At 33.4% G+C, this 25254-nt stretch overlaps 3 protein-coding genes and 1 long non-coding RNA gene across 5 annotated transcripts; 2 read left to right on the forward strand and 2 right to left on the reverse strand.

Annotated features, from left to right (window-relative positions):
* The first annotated feature begins 1311 nt into the window (after window positions 1-1311).
* LOC114368963 lies at window positions 1312-3515 on the forward strand. The gene is made up of 3 exons (XR_003657457.1): window positions 1312-2460; window positions 2959-3194; window positions 3296-3515. It is a non-coding gene; the product is annotated as an uncharacterized LOC114368963 (long non-coding RNA).
* An 890-nt stretch (window positions 3516-4405) lies between these two features.
* Window positions 4406-8083, forward strand: LOC114368964 (heat shock factor protein HSF8-like). Of its 2 annotated transcripts, XM_028326264.1 has the most exons (3): window positions 4407-4887; window positions 6108-7373; window positions 7677-8083. In XM_028326264.1, the coding sequence occupies exons 1-2, from the start codon at window positions 4651-4653 to the stop codon at window positions 7341-7343; spliced, it is 1473 nt and encodes a 490-aa protein (XP_028182065.1). In that variant the 5' UTR covers window positions 4407-4650; the 3' UTR covers window positions 7344-7373; window positions 7677-8083. The 2 variants fall into 2 exon arrangements, with proteins under 2 accessions (XP_028182066.1, XP_028182065.1); XM_028326265.1 differs by having other exon boundaries at window positions 4406-4887; window positions 6108-8083.
* A 5067-nt stretch (window positions 8084-13150) lies between these two features.
* On the reverse strand, window positions 13151-16503 carry LOC114366926 (protein SAMBA-like). The gene is made up of 3 exons (XM_028323964.1): window positions 16092-16503; window positions 15166-15276; window positions 13151-13568 (listed from the first exon to the last, which is right to left on the reverse strand). The coding sequence occupies exons 1-3, from the start codon at window positions 16252-16254 to the stop codon at window positions 13507-13509; spliced, it is 336 nt and encodes a 111-aa protein (XP_028179765.1). The 5' UTR covers window positions 16255-16503; the 3' UTR covers window positions 13151-13506.
* A 1909-nt stretch (window positions 16504-18412) lies between these two features.
* LOC114425559 (syntaxin-22-like) lies at window positions 18413-23651 on the reverse strand. The gene is made up of 7 exons (XM_028392502.1): window positions 23205-23651; window positions 22972-23065; window positions 22562-22701; window positions 20306-20380; window positions 19551-19708; window positions 19332-19432; window positions 18413-18812 (listed from the first exon to the last, which is right to left on the reverse strand). The coding sequence occupies exons 1-7, from the start codon at window positions 23390-23392 to the stop codon at window positions 18747-18749; spliced, it is 822 nt and encodes a 273-aa protein (XP_028248303.1). The 5' UTR covers window positions 23393-23651; the 3' UTR covers window positions 18413-18746.
* Window positions 23652-25254: the final 1603 nt, after the last annotated feature.

Below are 25254 nucleotides of genomic sequence, written 5' to 3' on the forward strand. Positions count from 1 at the left end.
AATGCTTGGTTGAGGCGAATAGAGTGGAGTTTGTGAGATGGGTTTTCAGGGAATTGAAGGACCGCAGCCCGTTGCCAAATATCTACACCTATACAATCATGATGAATTTTTGTTGTAGTGATGTTGGGTGTGATGCAGGTATTAGACAGGCTGCTGTGATTCTGGGGAAAATATATCGGAGTGGGGAAAAGCCAACTGTTGTCATATATAGTACTTATATTCATGGACTTTGTAAAGTTGGTAATGTTGAGGCTGCTCTGATGTTAATTCGCAACTTGCACTATAATAACCAGCCTCTCAATACCCATTCTTTTAATGATGTAATTTATGGATTTTGTAAAAGAGGTGAAGTGTTTGAGGCTTTGCAAGTTTTGGAAGAAATGAAGAGCTCTGGGATATTGCCAGATGTTTATAGCGACAGCATCTTAATTAATGCCTTCTGCAGGAAAGGGGATGTAATGAAATGTCTTGATTGATGGAGGAAATGGAACACTCCCAGATAAAACCATCCATTGTTAGCTACACCTCCCTCATCCATGGTCTGTGCAAGAAGAATCTGTTACAATGAGATGAGATGAGTAATATTTGGACAGTCAATTTCTTAAGTCAATAAAATGAGATGAGTAATACTACACATGATTATTTTATGCATATGAAAATTCACATATATAGCCACAACATTAGATTTTTGTTTATGGAAAAATAGTGTGCATAACATTTTCAAAACAGAGCAGGTGCTACCAGTTTAAAAATGCACTTGAATCCTACTCATCCTTCACCTTTATTGAATGAAGTTTTCAAGAATAATTACATGTGTGACTCATTTAGCATTCATGTGTGACTTTTCATTTAGTGTAAAAGTTTCCCTGGTAAACAAATTTTTTTGTCCCTTGCTGGTTCCTGTGCTTGTTTAAATTTTTGTGAATTACCAAATATCTTTACCTGTTGCAATTCTAAGTGGACCCACTTTATATCATCAAATTGAAATATTCAGTAGATGGTGGCTGTGATGGAATGATGAAATGTTTTTTTTTGTTATGGAGTTATAGAACTAGGAGATATAAGGTTGGTTTAGTAGTGAAGGGAGAAGGAAGGGGGGAGAGGTCACGGGTTCGAATCCCCCCGCTAATAAAAACTAACAATACTAATAACTAATATTTAGCGATAAAAAAAATGGAGTTATAGAATTGATAGTAATGAGGGCGAGCCCTGGTGCAGCGGTAAAGTTGTGTCTTGGTGACTTGTTGGTCATGGGTTCGAATCCGGAAACGGCCTCTTTGCATATGCAAGGGTAAGGCTGCGTACAACATCCCTCCCCCATACCTTCGCATAGCGAAGAGCCTCTGAACAATGGGGTACGAAGTTTTTTTATAGAATTGATAGTAATGATGATTTTAGTATTGAAAGTATTAAAAATATTAGTTATATTAATCTATTATTATAATCGTCAGCATTTTTAGATTGAATATTAAGGTGAATGTGAAATAAATCAAATAATTTTATAAAGTCAAGGTGATGGATAATTATTAATTAGGGATACTCTAAAAAAAAGAAGTTAAGGTTCAGGTTGAAATGACTTCTGGGTTGTATGCTTTTGATTTCTTAAACTCTTGCACTATTGGAGAAAAGCTAGCCCATTTTGCAGTGTTTTTCTTGTTTTGCCTTGTGTACTTAATATAAAGAAGCACTTCTTCACACTCTTGCTGCATTCCGATTGTGGTCCCATACTCCCATGTGTGTTGATTCGGTGATTGTTACAAGAAACAAATCATACTTCCTTGAAAGGAGCAACAAAGTTTGCATTTTCTTTGTACCTCGAAGCCTCAACTTTTGCCGAGCAACTTTAGAACATGGTTCTTAATAGATTGATACTTTGGTTGCAGTGCTAGATACGGTTGACTTGATGTAAACCTATATGGAACACTTAACACAACTTACACAAGCATGATTGCAGCCATTATCTGCATCTGGGTTCTTAGCCTGGTGCTTGAGGAGAAGGCTGTGCCTTGATGTCCATAAAATATTCTTGAAGACGTCTTCAGCATTTAAAGAGTGGTTATTCAAGTAATAATTATATTATTCTATTAGAAAGCAAGCTTCATCTCTCACATTGGGAGATCATCTTTCAGCATGCATCACCATGGCCTTGGGACCAGAATACTCGGTATCTTTTTTGTCTAAAGCCGTACCTAATGCTTAATAGTCACTGCAACGTAATGCTGCTACACTATGAAAATCTGTTCATTGGTGTATTTCAAAAGTTAGTGACCAAATGATTTTGGCTTTTGTCTGCTTAAAGATGATACTGATAATACAACAGGAAAGAGGATGATAAACACTAGACAAAAAAAGCTGGAGATTTCATTCTCTACTTAAAGATGTCATTGGGCTAATTGGGTCTCATTTTCCTGCTTGCATTGATTTCATCCCAAGGACAAGAATGCAAGAGCTATTTCTCTGGTTAGATTCTATAACAAACTTCACTTTCTTCATTTTGTTAAGAAAAAATGATATCCTATGGACCAGCCTGCCAGATAACTTGCTTCTTTTTTCCCCCTCTATAGCATTATGTATGACCAGCAAAATGCCACTACCCTCAACGTACACCTACATCCTCTTATTTAAGCTAAGACGTTATCCTTCCAACCTCTCTAACTAATTAATTGTTCTAACTATGTATTAATGCTCCACTGTAACTAACTGTTGATAGTTGGGAATCGCTAGCACTTTGTGTTGTAGTTTCTTGGTCGTTTCATTGTCTTGATGTGAGTCTAGTCTGTTGCTAGTTACTATTGCTTAGGATGTTCAAAAGGCATGTATTTTGACACGTCTTTCTATTCTATTATCCTTTTTGTTTTTAACCAATCTATTCTATTCTTATCCTTTTTCTTGATGTTTGGCTGTAATTATTTAACCAAAAAAATGCCCCCAGTTTTCTGATTTTTGTCCTTATTATAGGACTGTCAAAAATCGTCTCAACTAAAGGAAGATCAAAAGCGAAGGGAACATGAAAAGATCGAAGAAATGCTCAGTACGAAAGAAATTCATCGTGATTCCAAGCTGTGCCCTTAATGTGACATGGCAATTTCTCGAACTGAAGGTTGTAACAAAATGAAATGTGGTAATTGTGAACAATACTTCTGTTACCGCTGCAACAAAGTAATTGATGCATCAGAACCATAAGTACATTTCAGGTATTTGGCTTTTGTAAAAGTTCTTTTGCATGATTTGCGTCTGTTCCAGAATATGATTACTTTTATTCTGAATTCTGCTAAATGTATTGCCAACATCACAGGTGCAGATGGATTTCGGGGAAAGAACTAAGGTTGATGTGGTCGGGGGAAGGAGATTATTTGCTGAATCTGATGTCATTGTTCTACAAAATTACTATTTATAAATGTTTTTTCCTTTTCTTCCTGTTGGCACTAAAAATAATTAGCCCAAGGAGTTGGTCTATTGGCATCGGCTAGCGGCTGATTTAGCCGATAACTAATAATCACCCAATTTTTGTCAAACTCATTTTATTTTGAAATTTCCATTTAAAACAAAAAATTAACAACATCCCAAATAAACCCTTAATAAATACAAAAAATGATTAAGAATATATTATTTGAGTATTTAAAATTATTCTTAAAAGAAATAGTAAATGCATTTAGTTTAAGAAAATCAATACTTCGTTTATTTAGTATTCATTTAGTTTCAACTTTTAAAACTGTTCATGTTTTCACCCCCTTTTTTTATTCCACAATATCTTTTATAAATTTGAAGTCTCACTAATTATTATTTTCATATACTCTTATTAAAATAAGTAGATTTCATCTTTTTGAAAAAAAAATCACTTACAACTTATTGAAAAGACCTCAATAAATAACAATCACGTTAAATCTTAATATTAAATAAGGGTGTTTTAGACTAAATAATATTTTACATTTACTAAATACTCCTTAATTAGTAATATATATTTTTTATTCATAGTAATCAAATATCCGTAGTTTGTATATATTATTTTTTTTTACCAAATATATATTAATCTTAAACACCAATCAGTTTCTGACGAAAATTTAATTTTATGTATAAGATCCTTTTTTCCTTATTGCACTGTCTTGTTATGAGAGATTTGTTTGATGTTTTATTTCCTCATGATTATTAATAAAATTGTTTTTCTTAGGGTGTTTTAGCCCCTAAGGCATTAAAAAAAAAGAAAAGAAATCAAATATAATTTTTTTATTAAATAAATCGTATCTTACACTTCTCCGCCAACATTTTATACTTAAGTACTTTAATTAATAATATTAAATTTATGAACATTCTGTTTACTTTTTTAAAAATTATTCTTGAAATTATTGAGACCCCATTGTTATAATCTCTTCCTACTTATAATTAATAATATATCTCTTTCTAGTTTACGTGACAACAGTCCATTATTTTATTTGTGTAGGATGAAAAATTTCCAAAGGTGTATGTTTTTGGGAGGATGCTAAATAGGTAATTCGAGCAAGGCGCAACCCCAAAGAGGGTGACCACAACCTTGATTCAATCCATTCCCCTTTCTTCTCCAACAAATTAGGGTTTCCCTTTTCCCAACATTGCCACGCATTCCCTAATTACTCTTTCTTTCTTTTCTTTTCCACTTAAATTTAATTTCTTGATATGGAAGGCGGCGGGTCCACTCCGGCGGCGCCGATTCCGAACGCGAACGCGCCGCCGCCGTTTCTGAGCAAGACCTACGACATGGTGGAGGACCCTTCCACCGACGCGATCGTGTCGTGGAGCGCAACGAACAACAGCTTCATCGTGTGGGACCCACCCGAGTTCGCCAGAGACCTTTTGCCCAAATACTTCAAACACAACAACTTCTCCAGCTTCGTTAGACAGTTAAACACTTACGTATGTTTTTTTCTTTTCTTTTCTTTTTCTTCACTCCACTATGTTAACGATAGGTGTTTGATTTTGATGATGTTGTTATGTGTGTAAGTGTAAGTATGATTCAAAAACATAATCTTTCTAACTATTTGTTGTTGGTATGATATATGGAGGAGTCTTATGGTGGGATGAGATTCGTGGATTTGTTTCTGTGTATGAAAATAGTGGCAGCTTGTGAATTTTGAGTTTCGATATATTGTCATCATCCTACGTTGTGTCTCAGTAACTAGGTGAATCAGTTGTTTGATTACTAGTTTATTGATGCATTGTATATATCAGATTTCATGTGTTGTGTGACCTGTGAAGTATATACCTAACAAATTGTTGTGAAGAGGATTTGGGGGTCTACAAGAAGATTCTCACGGTCAAGATGTTATGATATCGTACGCTGGTTTGCTGTTATTTTTTTATACAATTACGTGCCCTTTGTTGTGAGAGAGCGCGTTTGTGTTCTGCATAGACACTTCCTATAATGAGTGTTATACATGTTTTTTCAATTTTTATAGGAAGACTGATAAAGATGAGATAAGGATTAGGGTTCGTAAACAATGAGGCAGCACTGCTTGATAATTGATTGCATTTAGGAAGATTGTCTAAACTTTGCAACTCTGTTGTGATATTGATCAATTGTCATGGTGGTAGTAGGGCTGTGTCTTTTGGATAGTATGGGGCTGTTGTATTCCTGGTTTCCTACGAAGCACAAATGTGTGCTTCAGACTGTCCCCAGCCTAATTGGTGGATATGGGATTTTTTTTTTAAGTAACTAGTTTGCCTGAGTAAATAAGCTGTACACTCCATGGTTGTTAAACCGGTATATATCCTTTGTGGGATTGGTAAAACATCTGCATCCTAGATTGTCCCCTCATTGAATCTTGGTTGAGAGTTGAGACTGAGTGCTTAACATTACAGCTTTCATTGCGAGGTTGGTTCCAGTTGCTCTTGTGGAGCAAATCCACTTGACCATGACCGGAGTTAGATTTTTTTCCGTAGCCAGACCTTGTTGCGCCCTTCTGCTATATTGTTGCACATTCCTTATCATCTCCTACCTACTTTTTAGTTTATTATCTATGCATACTTTAGTGTTTCTGTGTTTTATATAACAACTCAAGCTGTGTGCCTTTTCATATGCCCTGTCTTTTTTTTCTCTTCCTTTCTAACATCGTCAATTCATTATCATTATACAGGGTTTCAGGAAGGTTGATCCAGATCGCTGGGAATTTGCAAATGAGGGTTTTTTGAGGGGTCAAAAGCACTTGCTTAGGAGTATAACAAGACGAAAACCTGCCCATGGCCAAAACCATCAACAGCCTCAGCAACCACATGGACAGAGTTCATCGGTAGGGGCATGTGTAGAAGTTGGGAAGTTTGGGCTTGAGGAAGAGGTTGAGAGGCTTAAAAGAGATAAGAATGTGCTCATGCAAGAGCTTGTGAGGTTGAGGCAGCAGCAACAGACCACTGATAACCAGATGCAAACAATGGTTCAGCGCCTTCAGGGAATGGAGCAACGACAGCAGCAAATGATGTCATTCCTTGCAAAAGCTGTCCAGAGCCCTGGCTTCTTTGCTCAGTTTGTACAACAGCAAAATGACAGCAATAGGCGCATAACTGAAGTCAACAAAAAGCGTCGGCTTAAACAGGAAGGTATGGCTGAAACAGAGCATGCTGCTGCTCCAGATGGACAAATTATTAAATATCAACCTATGATGAATGAAGCAGCAAAAGAAATGCTTAGGCAGGTCATGAAATGGGATACTTCTCGTGTAGAATCTTTAAATAAAAATTCTGATAACTACATGATTGGTGATGCTTCATCATCTTCCAGTGGAATGGACAGTAGCAGCTCTTCAGGCTGGACTTCTGGAGTAACTCTTAAAGAGGTCTCTCCAGCTTCGGTGCAGTCTTCACATATTCAAGCTGCAACTGGGACTCAAGGGCATGTCCCCTCAATCGTTAAACCTGAAATTTTATCAGTATCACAAGCAGTAGCTTCTGAAAAAGTTATGAATGATGGAGCACATGATCCACCTTCTATCCCTGTTTCTCGAGCAGATGTAATGATCCCTGATCTTCCTTCAATAACAGAGATGGTTGCAGGAAATATTCTTGATATTCCTGAAGAAAATTATATGGCAACTGAGACAGATGAGGGATATATGGATCCTTCATTGGGGGCTGGGGGGTCATTTCCCATTGATTTTGAAGGTATTTCACCCGATGCAGACATTGATGATTTGTTAGCCAATCCTATTTGGGATGAAATTTTGCAAACTTCAGTTCCAGAGGATATTGATACCAATGTGGCCGAAGTATCCAAAGGGAATGAGGTCCAGCCAACGGAAAATGGATGGAACAATACTCGACATATGGATCACCTTACTGAGCAGATGGGTCTTCTTTCTTCCAATGCAAAAAGACCATGATATTCATATTAATCTTTCTTATTGTCCTAGGTAATCCCTGACCCAAACAATACACGACTGATATATAATTACACTCCCACTTGATCACTGAAAAAGACAATGCTTTTCATTTGGTCTTCAATGGCTTTAGTTTGTTGTGCGTACGAAGAGCAATCCAACTTTCTCATGTGCATTTACATTGATTTTTCTTGACTTTATTTTGAAAACAAGTTGTGAACTTGTGGTCTTGTGATGGCATCCTCGGGAAGTGTTTGTGATTACATGATCAGTTCTTCCAATGTTATGGGCAATCTGTCAAGTTGAGTTATATGTGAATTAGATTTCTGTTTTCAGGTTTCCTTGGTGAGGGGGGAAATGGGAAAAGGAGAACATGTTGGACAGTGTTGGTAACGATTGCTCAAGGCGTCTGAAAAATGCACATTAGAAGATTTGCTTTCTGAACAAGGGCGGCAACAATGGACTGCAGTGATACGATGTAAAGCTGCAGAGGCCTTTTTGTTTCTTGGTCAATTTTATTTTATCCTTTCCGAGGTTATGTTTCAACTTATGGTAAAATAGAAGGAAATGAAATTGACTGATATTAGGCACCATTGTTGGAATTGTTTATAACAGAATGGAATTTATTCCATTTCTTTTTATCCAATTCTCTTACCCCCTTTATGATAGAACTATTTTATTGTTTGTCAACCAATCTCCTTATCATTCTGTTTTCTTGAATAATGAAATGAAAAATTCTTATACGCAATAAAATATTCAAACAGTAGTATAGTAATTTGGTTCCATTCTTTTTCATTTTATTCAATCCATAAAATATTCAAATGAGGGGAAGGATGAAATTAGCAATGTATTGAGATGCTTTAACTAATTAAGGAAAAAAGTGTGTAAACACTAAGATATTTTCATGAGATATTTAATGTTAGAGGCAAATATGATTTTAAATATACGTAGACAAAAATAATAAAGGATTTATTTGTAAGGTTAAATAAGATATAAATGATGATAATAAAGGAAAACTATAAAAGACTATTTAGAAAAAGGAGTTAATTATGTATAAAAAAAATGAGTTAATTGTTTAAAAGGAATCGTAAATGTTTATTTTTTAAACATTTTTTAAATATATTTCTCACACTTTTTTCCTATTAGAATCTTTCAGACTTTCTCTTTTCTAATTCAGTTTCCATTACGATTACGCAAGATTCTTTTCAAGAAAGAGATCTAGTGTATGAAGAATTCTATGCACATTTTTCACAAGGACTAGGTGGACTGTTAAGATTGATTACAGTAAGAAAAGTTGTCCAATTCCATATAGAGTTTAATCGGTTTATACAGTAAAAGTTTTTTATATTATCTCCTAATCCAAAATTATTATTGGTATTCCTTGAGTAAATAATTTAGGCATCGACGGTGATGTATAAAGAAGTTTTATATCGTGATTTACAAATTAACATATGATAAGTTTTTTTATTTTCACCGAAATAATTTTTTATTGGCTAATAATATAATTTTTTTACACTAATGCATAACTATTAATAAATTTTCATCCAATAAAAAGTTATTGTTGGTATAAATAAGGTAAATATTATAAACTTTATCATACCATTTATTTGTGATTGGATGAAAGTAACAAAAAATGTGTAATCAATGTATTGTTAAGAGAAATTCATCCACTGCTTAATGAAAAATATTTTTTTAAAATAATAAATAATTCTTAATTTTTGTTATTGGAAGAAATTTTCAAATTCATGACCTCGATCTTCTTCTCACCTTCAACCATCAAGTCAACTTTTAAATAAGATGATGCAGAGTGAATTTTTATTAAATGCTTGTATATTTTTTTTACATTAATAGCATATATAAATTAAATTTATGATGTAATAAAAAAAATAGAGTAGTTTAACTCTTATATTATTTATCCAGGCTATCAAATGAGTTCTAGTATTATAATTGAGACAATATATATAGAATAATCGTTTATCCTTACTAGAACAATTTCACTTTAATTTTATGTGTTTAATGATATTTTTAATTTAAGCTATGTTACATATACACTTTTTTTTATCATTTTTACAAAAAAAAAAAACATGTAATTACTAAAAACTCACAAGAGAAATATGTCAGCATATACTATTTTAAATACATTCTTTGATAAAAATTTATTAAATATCACAATTTTATAACTCTCACTTTTTTATTTCAATCTTGATTTTACAATTTTTAATAAATCTTAACCCATCGTGTATTATGAACTGAGTGAAAATTTAATTACCTACATAAAAAATTAATGTACAACTTATGTTTTTTTTTCTTCAAAATGTGTTAAAGTTGAGTGAAAACTCATGGTTTTGCCTTAATGTAAGGATTGTGATCCGAAAAATCTGATTAATGGATCCTGACTTGTTATATCATTTCGGGTTGTGTCACTGCTTTGGATGCTTAACACTTGATTATAGGCATCTCCATTCTCCACCATGGCACCATCATTTCCTTTTAATTAAATGTCTCTAACCTATACAAATGCTATTGTTAGGTGTAGATGATTACCAGATTCATCCTCACTATAACAAACACCGCAGGGTTGTAGATGAGCATGTTTAACGACAACCATGAAATTTGAGATTTTACGTACCTAAATATGGATATTAACTGAATTCAAGTATATTGTTAAAAAAAAAAAGGATAATAAATAAAACAACAATTACCACAACCATGAAGCGTTAAGCTCTGATATCACCACAAAAACCTCACCTATCCATCCATTTCGGATTGATCACTAAACACTTGTCATCACTCTTATAAGCCAAAGTTCATAATCAAGCACGTGGCATTCTGCAACACAATTACTACAAAGCATAGTAAGAATTAAGTCCATTGTATCACCCACACATTGCCGGTTAGGAAGAAGATGCTCTGCCATGGAAACTTGTTATAGGGGTAGTTATCATTCTAGTAACGGTTATTGTAGTGGGGGTGCGGTTATTGTAGTGGTTATTATAGTGGTTATTGTGGTGGTTATTATAGCGGTTATTGTAGTGGGAATATAGACATGTAATTGTGTATAAAAGCTCTAAGAATCAATGAATAAGGCAGAAAGAGAAGAATTTAGAAAATTAGTTTGTAAGGAGGTCTTGGTCCTCGAAACCAAGTAGTGTAGTTTTCTTCCCCTCCCCTCTGCTCCTAACAATTGGTCTGACCTGCCACTCTTCAATGGCGGACACCGAACTTTCCATCGCCTGTGTGGATCGTCTCGAGGCCGTCATGGCTAAACTCGCTGCAATTCAAACTTCCATTGCTGCAGACCAAACTTCCATTACTTCCAAACTTGATGTCATTATTCGGATATTGAATACCATGGTACCTAAACAACCCTCTCCATCTTCTGCCTCTGCGAAGTCACCACCCATGCCGCCTTTGCTTCCCAAGACAATCAACCCAACTTCTTCCTCTGCTAAGCCACCGCCAACAGCAGAAACCACGCCGCCTCCACCAACAGCAGAAACCACGTTGCCTCCCCTTCCCATGGCAACTTCCCACCTTCCCGTTAACAAGCACCACACACTCTCCTTCGAATCCCTCCTGGTCGCCAGTCATCGGTCCCACACAAAGTCCTCTAGTCGTGGCATCCTTCCCTCTGACATCCACTTCTCCCTTTCTATTGTGTGTGCTGCCACAGTCAAGGACACAAATCTCAACCACCCCTTCCTCCTCCTCATCTTCGTCATTCTCGTCGCTGCCAAAGGGCTCTGTCTCCACAATCATCTTCAGGCACTAATTCTTACACCCATTTTCATTTGGGATCCAGGTTCTGTTTTCTACACCCAACACCTTGAGGACAAGGTGTTTTTGATGGGCTAGGGAATGTTAGGAAGAAGATGCCCTGCCATGGAAACCTGTCATAGGGGTAGTTATCATTCTAGTAGCGGTTATTGTAGTGGGGGTGTGGTTATTGTAGTGGTTATTATAGCGGTTATTGTGGTGGTTATTATAGCGGTTATTGTATTGGTTATTGTAGCGGTTATCGTAGTGGGAATATAGACATGCAATTGTGTATAAAAGCTCTAAGAATCAATGAATAAGGCAGAAAGAGAAGAATTTAGAAAATTAGTTTGTAAGGAGGTCTTGGTCCTCGAAACCAGGTAGTGTAGTTTTCTTCCCCTCCCCTCTGCTCCTAACATTGCCTTATAGCGCAACTCACAAATCCCAAATATTCTCCACTGCAACTTATGATGCCGTCGCCGTCGCGTCGAACACTTCCTCTACGCCGTTAACCAACGTCATCGTTATCTCTGGCGGCGCACGCGCTTCACCTCCACTTCGCACGCCGAGTTCCACTCCTTCGCCTTCCGCGAGTTGCATTGCGCCAGAAACTCCATACACGACGCCATTCGCGGGTTCAACGCGTTGAACTCGATTTTCACTCTCGACAAGAACTTCAACATTTTCCTGACGCAAAATTCACAAAGAGAAACCGATCAAAACTTTCACTTCTCTTTCTTTCACACCTTCTTCATCGGTGTGATTTTACCATCTCTAATTAATAATTACTGTGATTAATATTAATATGAGAATTCTTTATAGTTAATTTATGTTTTTTTAATTTGTAGAGTACAATAGGGTTTAAATATATATATATATATATATATATATATATATATCTTTGTTTTAAGTTTTTATGCAGTAATTAAATTAATCTAAATATACATTGAATGTAAAGTTAAGAGAGTAAAATTATGTCATTAATTATATTTCTTTTTTTATTACTTAGTCTTCAAAAATATTTTCTTATAAAAATAAATAATTACCAAACTTACACTAAGTTTTATAATGTGTATGTCTAGATTAATTGTACATAAAGAGTAAGAGAATTTACTATTTTTTATATTTTTATTATAAATTATATCTAAATAAATAAAATCTTTCTAAGTTTATTATTAACTTGCGATGAAAAATATTGGGACGGATTACATGTTTTCATGGAGACGAAAGATTATCACGAGATTGAGAGGAAAGATAAATTTTGTCACAAAACAAGGGACGAAAAACAAACTCTATCCAAAAATTGAAACAGGAATTATTATTCCATCTCTGAATTGTCATGGAGTACAAATTCTGTTCGGAACTAATAAATGGTTTTAAAAATAAAAAAATATCACATAATTTTGTCCCAAATTTCATCCTAATTATTTTTGGGATGGAAATTTTCTTCATCACAAATTTTCGTCCTATTTTTTTTTGTTTGAATGAACGAATGTTACTTTAAGTAAATTGGTCTCCCAATATAATCGATTTCCGGATCAAATAGTAACATTCGTTCACAAATTTTTGTTTTGTTTGTGTAGCAATGTTAATAATGTTAATCTTTTCTCTTCTTTCAACCCAATATCTTGCCTTATACATTAAAATTAGATTTTAGACTTATGTAATGCACAAATTTGGCTAAATTATAAATTTTTAAATGTGTACTTAGTATCATTTGTATTTAATATTATTTAAAATATATGTAAATAAATAAATTTATTATTTTTAAAAATATTTAGTATCATAATAAATATAATTAAATTAAAGTTGATTAAAAAAAATTAATTACATTTTTAATTGAACATAATTATCTTCAAAAAATATTAAGTCTATTGTAAAGTTCAAGTTTCGATTTGATGAGTCATGAGTCAAAGTTGTTGAAATGAAGATGATATAATTGAATTAGATGAGCCGTTATTGTAAAGTTAAAATTTTGATCTAACGACTCTCAAAGTTTTAAGTGAAGTTTACTTTTATACATATGATGTAATAGCTCTTTAGGTATAACGATGTAATTTAATCCCTCTGTATAGATAGATAGTTTTACGAACAATCAACGGCAATTAATCATTGATCCCTCGAAATAAGAGCAATAATACCACATAAATGTTAAAAACACCAGCTTCTCGACCCAGTTAGAAAGACTAGCAGAAAATGTGACTAACAATCTTGCATAGAAAGAACCTTCATTTGCAATCTTCATGCCCTTACAGAACTACATGTCATGTCACCTGAAGATGTAGAGTAACAACTAACAGCTGTGTTTTCTACCACGGGGGAAAGAAATTGGCATAGCAGTTCTTATCTGCAGATCACAACCATAATCACTTTATAATAGAGGCACAGTGTTACAAGGTGAGTGTTCCAACTATTTTGGTGGAGTCAAATTCCAATTCTTAGAAATTTCTGTTGGCCTATAGAGATGACCACCTGCAGCAGAATGTTCAGCAGAAACAAAGCCTAAGTGTCTCAAGACTCCAACAAAAATGTGAAAAAGGGATGCATTCGCTTCCTATCTAATATAGGAAAAGGAAACTGGTGCTCAACCAGACAAACCATGACGTGAGGACCATAAAAATAACCGCACTTCACTGCATATCATTCTACTTATGTCAAAGAAATCAGCAAATAGAAAAAAGGCAGGGCATAGTGAAAATGAAATGTTATTGTAAACATGCAAACCAATTATTTTTCTAGAGATAAACATAAACTAATATAATATAATATAATTCGAAACACCAATTGATAACATAAACTAATAAAATATAATTCAAAACACAGAAATCACATAATACAGCAATACAATTGTTGTTCTAGAGATAAAAGTCTCTTGAGAGTTGAGAGAATACTCTCTGTCCACAAACTACAAATAACAATACCCTTTTCTTAATTACACACCCTACTATCAACTATACCCTAACACATAACTGCCATCAGTTATTTTCTATGAATAACTGCATCAAGGGAGCTTCAAATTCTAATACAGAACAAATACTGGTCAACTATGGCAGGACAAGCTATTTTCTATCACATATGCTAATAATACTTTACTTTCCTAAGTCCTAACTTCTATCCATAACTGCTCGTTATTATTACACTTATATCTATTCTAGGGGTTATAAGGCTGACTTGATAGTGAAAGGAGAAGAGAGGAGGGAGAGGTCGTGTGTTTGAATATCTCCCACTAACAAAAACTAACAACTAACATTGACCGATAAAAAAAATTACACTTATATCTAATAATACATGACTAGTGAGTACTCATGAGTCATGACAGTTCTTATCAGCTTCCCATCAAAAGTTTTTATCACATTTTTATCACACTTATATCTAATAATACACAGATTTTTTTTTTATTGGTGTAAAGAACAAAACAGATGAGTTTTAAGTAAATATCACAGCACATGTAGACAATCATCTATAATCCATTGCAGCTTGACCAAACCAGATTTCAACCATGTACCAAGAATTCATTACTAGACCATATAATAAATATATTAGTTGGTAAAGCCAAAGGCACTCAGTTGAGTTCTGTTTGTTCACACATTAATCAAAAGTGAAGGAATAGGTTACAGCATATAAACATATGCTAAAAATCAGGAGGGTTGTGAAAAATCATTGAGTTGACGATTATAAGTGATTTAGGATTTAGAGAATATACATTTTCTTCATATCATGCCTAGGGCAAGCCTAGGCACAACAGTAAGGTTGCTACCTTGTGACTTAGAAGTCACAGGTTCAAATCATGGAAACAACCTCTCCGCCTAAGGCTGCACACATACATCCTCCCTAACCTCACTAAGTGGGGAACCTTGAGCACTGGGCTTCCATTATGATTTATGATGCCAAATGCATAACTAGCATGGATATCATGGGAAAGAAAAACACAGCAATACTGATATTTAACACCATGAAATAAAGGATATGAGCATCAAGATCAACTGAATTAGGTAGCCTCAATTAACTAAATGCAAGGATCAACTAAGATATCACAACAAAATCATTAAGTGATTGATATACAAACCACCTCGATGTGATACTAGGTGGATCCGCGAACGAGGCCCTTCAAACTTCCAGTTATCTTCAACCAAGGATTTAACTTCCTTGTCGAGTGCAGCCATGAGATCTGATTTTAAAACTGAAAAATAGGAAAGCAGAATGTCACAATCCAAGCCTCATGTGTAAGTTCAGGAAGAACAGAGAACAGAATACATTATATTTTGGATCCAAAATTACATAGAAAGATGCTGCATTCTTCTTAAACCAAAGATTTGCCTTTCCCCTTCATTGTTTTCAAAATCAAGGCATGGTGAATTCAACATAGAAAACCAGACCAGAAATCCCTCTCTGATATGAATCCTAACCAGAATACAATTTAAGGCTACTTTTAGTCCAAACCCAAGAAACCCAAAGGAAAACATGAAAAAAAACAAAAAACAAATAATCTATATTGAACGATAAAATCAGGGTAAAATATGTTTTCAATCCCTATATTTTTGGTGAAACTTGATTTTAGTCCCCAAACTTCAACTTCGATCAATTTGGTCCTTGAACTTTACAAAAGCAGTGGTTTTCATCCTTCTTCCATCTTCATGGTGATAAGTGTCTAAGGAAAGGGATAAAAACCACCACTGCTAAGTTAAAGTAAAGTTAAAGTACGGGGAAAACATATTTTACCCTAAAATCAATCAGCTGTGAACCATAACTGAGAGTAACTCAGGAATCTCAATAACTGCAATGCTAGATAAGTACAAAGGAAGTAACCCGAGATTAGGAAGACTGAAAAATAATAAAATAAAAATTAAAGATTAAAAAAAAATTATCAGAAAGAGACCCTTAGATGAATTTCACCCTAATAACTAATAGGATATCATATTCATGCCAATTGTGAAATGACCGCAAAGTTTCAATTTTGAATGAAAATAACAACAAAGTAAATTGAATGAAGCCCACCTATCATGGCCTCGTCTTTCCGTTCTTGCGATGAGATGGGATCACAAGGGAGATGGAAATCGTCAATGGAAACAGTGGCGTTGCTGCTGCCGCCGCCACCACCACCACCGCCTACAACCGCCGTCGTCGATAGCGAAGAGTGAGCCGGCGATGAACTATTCATCGTTCCTCCAAAATTGGTTTTTTTCTGAATAGGAATATGAATAAGAGCCAATTCGTGTTTTTTCAGCTTACGTCGGGATTCGGAAATCTGAAGAATCAAGCTTTGAGTGTGTTGCGTAACACGACACAAACTTCTCAGGTGTTTGTTTGATTTGATGATCGAGCCAACTTTGAAATTTGAATCAGTAGATTCAGCACTAAGCAGTTCATCGCTCACAAAAAGTCAAAAAGAAAAAAGAAAAAAAAAGGAAATTTAATCAGCATATTTTCATTTTGTTCCACATCCAAACAATGCTTTAAGCAAAAAATAAAAACATTAAAATTTTAAAGAGTAGTTATTTTTGAAATGAAAATATTTTTTTATGATCATGAATAATTTCCACTAAAAGCAGTGAATCCTTATTTATTTCATATAGTCAACTAAAATTCAAAATTTTGAATTATTTGATTAATAAACATAAATGTTATCATTGTCTATTATTGGTAATTAAAATATTTATTTTAAGAATAATAAATTAATAAAAATATTTTTATTTAATATTTTAAAAATAATAAATTCTTTAAAATTAAATTAAAATAAACTCACACTCACTAATTTTAAAATTAATATTTTAAATACATTTCTAATAAATTATAAAATAAAAAAACAATTTTCTTAAATAGTAAATCACTCTCTCCCTCCCTCCCTATCGTGTTACTCATGATTCTTGAGGGAGCTTGTTACATCTTTAAGTGAAGTTGATTTATTAGGTTATTGAAGTTGAATGATTCTACCATCTAAAATTAAATATATAAAAATATATCTAAATTTAATTTTATACTTAAAATTAATTTTATAATATGAAATCAAACACGTATTAAGTAGGGGTAGGTTTTTATATATCTGATTTTATTTTATTAATTAAGAACTGAGAAAGATGTGTATTATAGTTAAAAGTAAGATAAAAAATTGAATATCCTAAGTATATGATCCTTTGAATTTTTCTTTTATTCTTTGGTATAAATGAGTGTGTACAAGTGATTATGTCTCTGTACAATTTTTTTATCCAAGTACAAATGGATTATGTTATTCAATGTTAAACTACTTTTCTTCCATGTCAAGGATAAAAAATAAATATTAAAAACCTAATACTTTTCTTGCAGTCACATTCGAGAGTTTGATTTGTATAAAGTAGTTTTGATTTAAAACAACATCGTTTTGAAAACACAACTTTCAAAACGACATCATTTTAAAGGGACAACACCAAAAAAGACGACAGAGAAGTCAAATTCAATTAAACCGTCTTTCTTCCCATAAGTACTAAGGACATCATCTCCTATATATACCTGTGTTTTGCATGGCTTCTCCACTTTTTTAAATTTGACTTGCTCTTCAGTTTTCAATGTTATATATAAAATTATCCTTTGCTCTTATCATTTTAATACATAATAAAATAAAATCTGATAAAAAAATACTTCTGTCACACTCTTAATTAATTACCCAATCTTCCTGTTTACTTCTTATATTGTTTTTTCAATTTATTTTATTTATTATTGTTGTTGTTGAATCACAAAATCGAACTATACATATCCACGTATATACCTTACAAATCTCAAACTGTCATGCTTATGTTCGGTCAACTTGCATTAGATACCCCTATGGACATGACTTTTGAATCTCAGAGGGAAATGGTGACGAGAAGTGGCGAGTGATTGGTTTCTGAAAATGGGTAGTTGGAGGAATTACAGCAGCTCCAGCTAAAAGGGTTCACAGGAGAGATGTTTTTTTTTTCCGGCCAGGAGAGATGAATTGAAGGGACTGGTTTGTAATATTTTTGCCTTAGACATAATTGCAGGCCCTGTTTTTTGTAATTTTGTTTTCAAAATCTTCCTAATCTTAGTTACATGAATTTACATGGAGTATGGCAGTATGCATCGCCAATAATGTGTTTGGTTTACAGTTGAAAAGCCCCTAAACGGTCATTGAATCAAAAGCTACAAATTCCTACTTCTCACAAAAACGTACATCAAAATGTGTCTGTTCAATCTAATATTAAACCAAACACACACTGAGTAGTTGGGAATATTGTAGAACGATTCCAAAGTTTCAAATTTAGGGGAAGAACCCCACAAATCCGAGGAGGAAAGAAAGAAAAAAAAAAAAATCCTGGATCGGGGTATTATAAAGAAGGGTCGGTCATGCTAATTTTGAAGTTGCATATACAGGTAAAGAACAATTTAATATATATCTTTTATTAAGGAACCAAAAAGATAACTTACACAACAGGCAGGTTGTGATACATCCTTAAAGCCCCAAGTAGAACATATACCCACAACGAAATAACGAGACACTAATGTTAATATTCCCACGCCATGTACTGAAACCTGATGAGACAAATTCCAGTCATATGTGAGATCTGGTAAATCACCACTCTGTAGTCATCAGCGAGGGAGATCTTATCTGCAGCTTAGTATATAGAGCATTTGATTCATAATAGAATCGAGAGTTTTTGACTAAGCAGCAAGAACAATGATGACGATTAGAAGCACGATCCCAAATATCACCAAAAGCAAGCATGTCTGCATATATAAAAACAAACAAGAACATTTGAGATTAACAGAGAAAAATACATGAAGCTTTAAAAGGAAAAAAGAAATGGATGGGATAAAAGAACAAGATGATATATTATCCATCAACCATAATTAGAAAATTGAACTGAAAGTGATTGATATATTATCCATCATCCCCCACCACCTCACACCCCTGCCCCCCAAAACAAATCCCTCTCAACAGAAAGTAAAAATGGTATCCTCTATGCAAACAGAAAACCATCTAAGAGGCAACCAAAGTCCAAAAATATTGACTTGAACTATGTAAGATTGTCATTCCTATAAATATAATATATTGTTGTACTCAGTACTCTGTAGCCTTACATAAGTTCAATTTGATATGTCGTGAAGGGTGAAGGCTTTGATTCATTTCACCCATAGAATCTATATCCCTTCAAGAAATTATACGTCTAAATTTATGTGATGGGAGTAAAAGGGGAGGCCCTAAAACCAACAATCCAATAATAAATAAGAGAACTTATATATTACCAAAGATGAATTTGATCTTTGTGTCTTTGAAGCTTTGGCAAGTTGAGATTTTGCTTGCACAGTTGCTGCATGGGAATGCTCAATATTGGACCCAATATCATCTACAAAATGGAAATATTTTACATCAAATAAAAAAAAACAAGTCTAGACATTTAAAAATAGAGTTAGAACTAGAATGTGTGTAATTAGCAAAAGCATGAAGGGAAAACACTAAGTTACCAATCATTGCTCCTTGCTCATGGACAAGCACAGCAAGATCTTTGAAAATCTCATTTACTTCACCAATTTGCGACTGAATTTCTTGAATACCTTGATCTCTTTCGTCAATGATAGCCTCATTGAAGGCAATCTCATTATCTAAGAATAATACTTCCTGTCTGTGGCATCAATAATGCAAGAGATTAGGAAATAAAATAATGCAAATGGTCAAATTTGATAAGTAGTCTTCTATATCTGGTATTACAAATGCATGTACAGTTTTTTTTTTCAAATTTAATGTGGCAGAATCCTTCCATTGATCATATCACCAATTCCAATTCCTTTGCGGCTTTGCCCCACTTGAAAAAAACAGGAGAAATAAGACAACACTTTTTAGTATCAAATATCAATGCCATTACAGATGACAAAAGCAATTTGGCTGAATTTGAGATGCAACCTTCAGATAAATACATTGATGTTGAAGTTTTTCATCAAAATTAATGATGAGTGGATTCTGCCAGTTATTGTTAATTAAGAATGTGCTTTTGGTATCAATTATATTCTAGCCTCATAAACTTTCAAATGTTTAACTCTAATATTTGAACTAAAATTACATACAAAATATTGTTTTGTCGTATCTGACATTATATTATAAATGATAATGTGATATGTGAAGTAGAGCTCTTATTTTATTTAAGAAAAAAAAAAGCACAACAATCTCATGAAAATAAATCTGCAAATCCCTCATTCACTGTCAATAAGATATAAGAAATCACCTTCTGGATTCAACAAGAAGGGCACGCTGTTCTGGAGTCTTATCAGAACTAATGTCTACTTCACTGGCTGTATAGCTGCAAGCCAGAAGATATTGTAAGAATTGTATGCATAAGCAAGATAAATTAGAAACAAAAACACTCAGGAGCCAGAAGTACAATTGCTCACCAAAAGAAACATAGTATTCATTGTTAAGAATTAGTTCAAAAGTTGCTTCTACATAAGTTGTTGAGAATTGAAATTCCATATTGACTAGAGATATGGCAAATATAATACTTATAAAGTTTTTGAAATTCTCACCATACAAATTGGTTTGAGATTCATTAGGCCTTAAGCCCAAACTCTAAGATAGTATCGGATCCTAAGTTTGTTATTGAGTGATAGAAACCTTAGTAAGGAAGTGGGCCTTGATGAGAATGTTAATAGGCCCAAGGTTTGGAGAGTGTATACGAGGAAGAAGGGAAAAGGGAAAAAGAATGATGAGGTGGCAGAGGATACATCAAAATAGTACTATATAAGTAGTAGTATTGAGCAGTAGTGGGGAGGAAAGAATTCTGTTATTTGGTAGGGTCACTGAATCAGTGATTTGGGATCTGGTAGTACACTATCAGATTATTATCTTTTATTCCTTCAGCTGTTGAGATTGTAATTGTCCTACCATAATACAATTCCACTATTTCATCCATTTCTTCCCACTGTTTTTATCTGTTATTTACTGTTTCATTCATCTTTCTCATACTTAATTTCACCAATTGGTCCGATTACAATCTCAACAGCTGAAGGAATAAAAGATAATAATCTGATAGTGTACTACCAGATCCCAAATCACTGATTCAGTGACCCTACCAAATAACAGAATTCTTTCTCCCCACTACTGCTCAATACTACTACTTATATAGTACTATTTTGATGTATCCTCTGCCACCTCATCATTCTTTTTCCCTTTTCCCTTCTTCCTCGTATACACTCTCCAAACCTTGGGCCTATTAACATTCTCATCAAGGCCCACTTCCTTACTAAGGTTTCTATCATTGAGTCACCCATATTTTTCTTCATTTTATTCCTAGGTGTGATGTGAGGAGTGTTGTTATTGGACTACCCATATTAGTCCACACTCTAGATGTCTAGTCTTGGGAATGAGGATGTGTTGAGATCATACATTGACTAGAGATATCACAAATGTGATCCTTATAAGGCTTGGGCAGTCCTCGTCTTATAAACTGGTTTTGTAAGGATGACCTAGGCCTTGAGCCCAAATTCTAAGATGGTATAAAAGTTTATCCAAACGGTTGTTATTGGGCCTATCAAGCCACCCATTATTGGACCGTTATCAAACCACAAGCAAATGTTCAGTCCTGCAAACTTCAAGCTCAAGATGTCCAATCCTCAGGATGAGGAAGTGTATTGGAGATTGCAGATTGATTAGTAATATGGCCAAAATAGTGTATATTTATCCCATGAACTAACTTTCGGGATCGAGTTAGACCCAAACTCAAATTTTAAGATGGTAGATTTTATCCTAGTGGTTGTTGTTAGGTTTGTCGGATCACTCATTATCGAACCACTGCCATATGTCTAGTCCTGCAAACTTGAGACTTTAGATGTCAAGTCCTCGGCATGAGGGGGTGTTGGAGATTTTACGTTGATTAATGATATGGCCAAAATAGTGTATAAAAGGGGGCAATCCTGTGGCTAGCTATTGAATTAGCACAAACCCAAATTTTAAGATGGTGAGTTTGCATATTGTCTAGAGACATGGACAATCTTCACCTCACAAGTTGTTTTCTGAAATTGAGTTAGGCACCAAGCACAAATTTTAAGACAGTATCCAAATTTACCCTAGTCCTTATAAGACTAATTTCAAGATTAAGTTAGGTCCTTAGTCCAAATTCTAAGATGGTTGGCTTATCTCTACTCAACCTGGAATCTCAACATAAGTCACACACACAAGGAGTATCTTACCTCTTCCACTGTTAGACTTAGAGTCCTACTTGGAAAACATTTATGTTTGACTGTGTCTTTTTTCAGTCTAATGTACAATTCCCCTTATAAAGAAGGGAAAATAATATGCAATAACGGAAAAAAAGAAAATAGGATATTCCTATCACAATATCAGCGCAATAAAGGCTGATTCTCTAATTTACAAAATATTTACAGCTTAATCTAAATTCTAATCAATAAGAATATTTGGTGCAATAAAATCAAATCAACAATATTTATTGACAGATACTAACACTCCAATAACAGTTTATTATCACCTGGATGGAAGAGCTCCTTGTGGAACAAAAGGAGTGTAAGCTGTTTCCCTCTCAGCTGAAAGACGCTGAGCCTTCTGAAATTCTTTCAACACCGCCTGAAAATCTTTTGCAAGCTTCGCATCTGCTATCTTCTTACTTGTCTGCAAATACAACCAAGACATTGAAGGTCACTTTTTCTTTCCTCAAGGGAAAAAAAATCACGCCACTAATAATTCAGTACATAAACTACAACAAACATTCATTCAAATCGAATCCAAAACCACTTAAAGTCTCCATAAAAAATGCCAGCTCAGCAACAAAATTAGGTAGTTTACAAAGAAGCTCGTGCATTACAGAAACCGATCAAAACAAAACAAGTCTAGGAATAAGAAGGCTTTGCATGTCCAATTGATTAAAGTAGAACGCATTACATTAACTTCAACATTGTGATCAATCTCACTAGCTTGCTTAAGCTTAGCCGAAGTATCCTTCACCAATTGTCCAATGTGCAGTCTCGTCTTGTGCCTGCAAATTGCGAACAAAAACTCGATTCAATCGTCGAATCCTTATCTTAAATAGAAGCAACACGAAATCCGATCAATCCAAACCACAAAATCGAAGCAAATCATATATATATAAGAGAGTGTGATGATGATGATCTCACAGCTTATCACGGAGCTCGGGGGTGTCCTTGGGGGTTCCTAGGGTGTTGACGAGTCTCTGGAACGTGGAGACAGCGGTGTTGATCTGAAAGATGCCGGAAGCCACCGCCTGCGTGGGGTCTTGTTTGCCGTTGATGAGGTTGCGTCGGGCAGCGAAGGACCGGCCGGCCTCGATGTCCTGAAAGCTCATTTTTCTATTATTAAATAATTAATTAACTGTGCGTAACCCTAACTAACTTTTTTTTTTTCTCTCACGAGGACGAGATTCTGGAGTTGAGAAAGAGAAGGAAGGTTTGATTCGATGATGTTAATGCGATTTAGAGGCTCCGATGCACGAACTCGCCGGGAACTAAGGAGATAGAAGAAGGTAATGCGATTTAGAGAGAGAATGGAAGCGTGGAATGAATGAATGTTTGTTTGGTGACGATGATTGATGAGGCAGTGGGAAAAGTTTCTTCGGTTTGTGTGTATATATATATATATATATATATATGGGATCTAAATGTAAATTCTTGGTTGTAATTCACTACCGGCACGTCTACGTGGACCCGCTGCACACGTGTTTGTTCCAGCGGAGCAGACATGAAGCTTTTTTGGTCACGTCATTTCAATGATCACAATGCCTTAATAACTATATTAAGAATAGTCTTTAATTTATATAAGAAAAATGTTTAACTTTATATAATTAAAATTTATAATTAACAAAAATTATTAATGTATAAATATTTTTATTATAATTAATATTTTAACTTATTTATTGTATAAGAAAAAAGTATTTAAATATTATTAAAAATCATAATCGTAAATATATTTAAATATGTATAGTTAAAAATTATAATAAAAAGACAATTTTAAAATATATACTTTTATTTATATTTATAAAAATAATTTAAAATTGTAATATTTTCAGCGTAATAAAATAGTGGCCCAAATATGTACAGTTCATGCCGGGGTGACACTTTTTATTTCAAAAATATCCTTTTTCACGTGAACATGTTTTTGTTATAGTGTAGAGATACCAAAATATTATATAAAAAAATATGTTTTTCTTTTTGTTGTGAATTTTATCCGTTGAAACATGTTTTCTTTTTGTTGTATTTTTTATTTTACGATTTTTTATTAATTATAAATGCAAGTGATCTTTTCAAAAGTAATGAAAATAATCGTGATATAATTTACAATTTTAATGGTATTTAATATATTTTTGAATTAAAATAAATAATTAGATACAAGTTTTTATTTATAGAAATAGTCAAATTAATTATTATGAGAATTTACATTATTAATTGTAATCAAATCAATGATATTAATTTCATTACAATTAAAAAGAATAATTTATGTTATCATTACTTTGAATTTAAATAAAAAGGTAATTTATCTAATAATTAACTTGATAACCCTTAAAAAAAGATGATGTGAGTTCACATTAATATAATTTGTATCAAAATTAATTAAAGTAAAAAAATTAATTTATTTCTATAATTCAAGTTAAAAAATGTAACTTATTCCTAATGAAAAATTAATTACATAAATAAGTAATATTTTTTTACTTGAATTGATTTTGATAAAAATTATATTAATGATGACACATATCACATTTTCTAACATTAATCAGATTGATTATTACACAAAATACTTTTTATTTAAATTTAAATTGATGATGACATATGTTACTCTTTTTAATTGTAATTAAATTAGTATCATGAATTGATTTGATTATGATTAATAAAAATAATTATTATAATAATTAATTTGATTGTCTTCATAAATGATAATTTGTACCCAATTAATTTATTTTAATTAGAAAATATATCAAGTACTATTAAAACTGATAAATTATATCATAATTAATCTCATTAATTTTAAAAAGGTAACTTACATTTATAATTAATAAAGAATCGTTAAACAAAAAAATACAAGGGAAATACAATTTTTTATACTCTTTGTCGAAATGCACAACAGAATTGTATTTTTGTTGTATTTTCTTTAAAACCCAAAAAAATATACAATAAAAATATAATTTTATTGTGTCTCGATAAAGAGTATAAAAGA

This window comes from Glycine soja, chromosome 9 (assembly GCF_004193775.1).
Source record: "Glycine soja cultivar W05 chromosome 9, ASM419377v2, whole genome shotgun sequence".
NCBI classification, from domain to species: Eukaryota; Viridiplantae; Streptophyta; class Magnoliopsida; order Fabales; family Fabaceae; genus Glycine; species Glycine soja.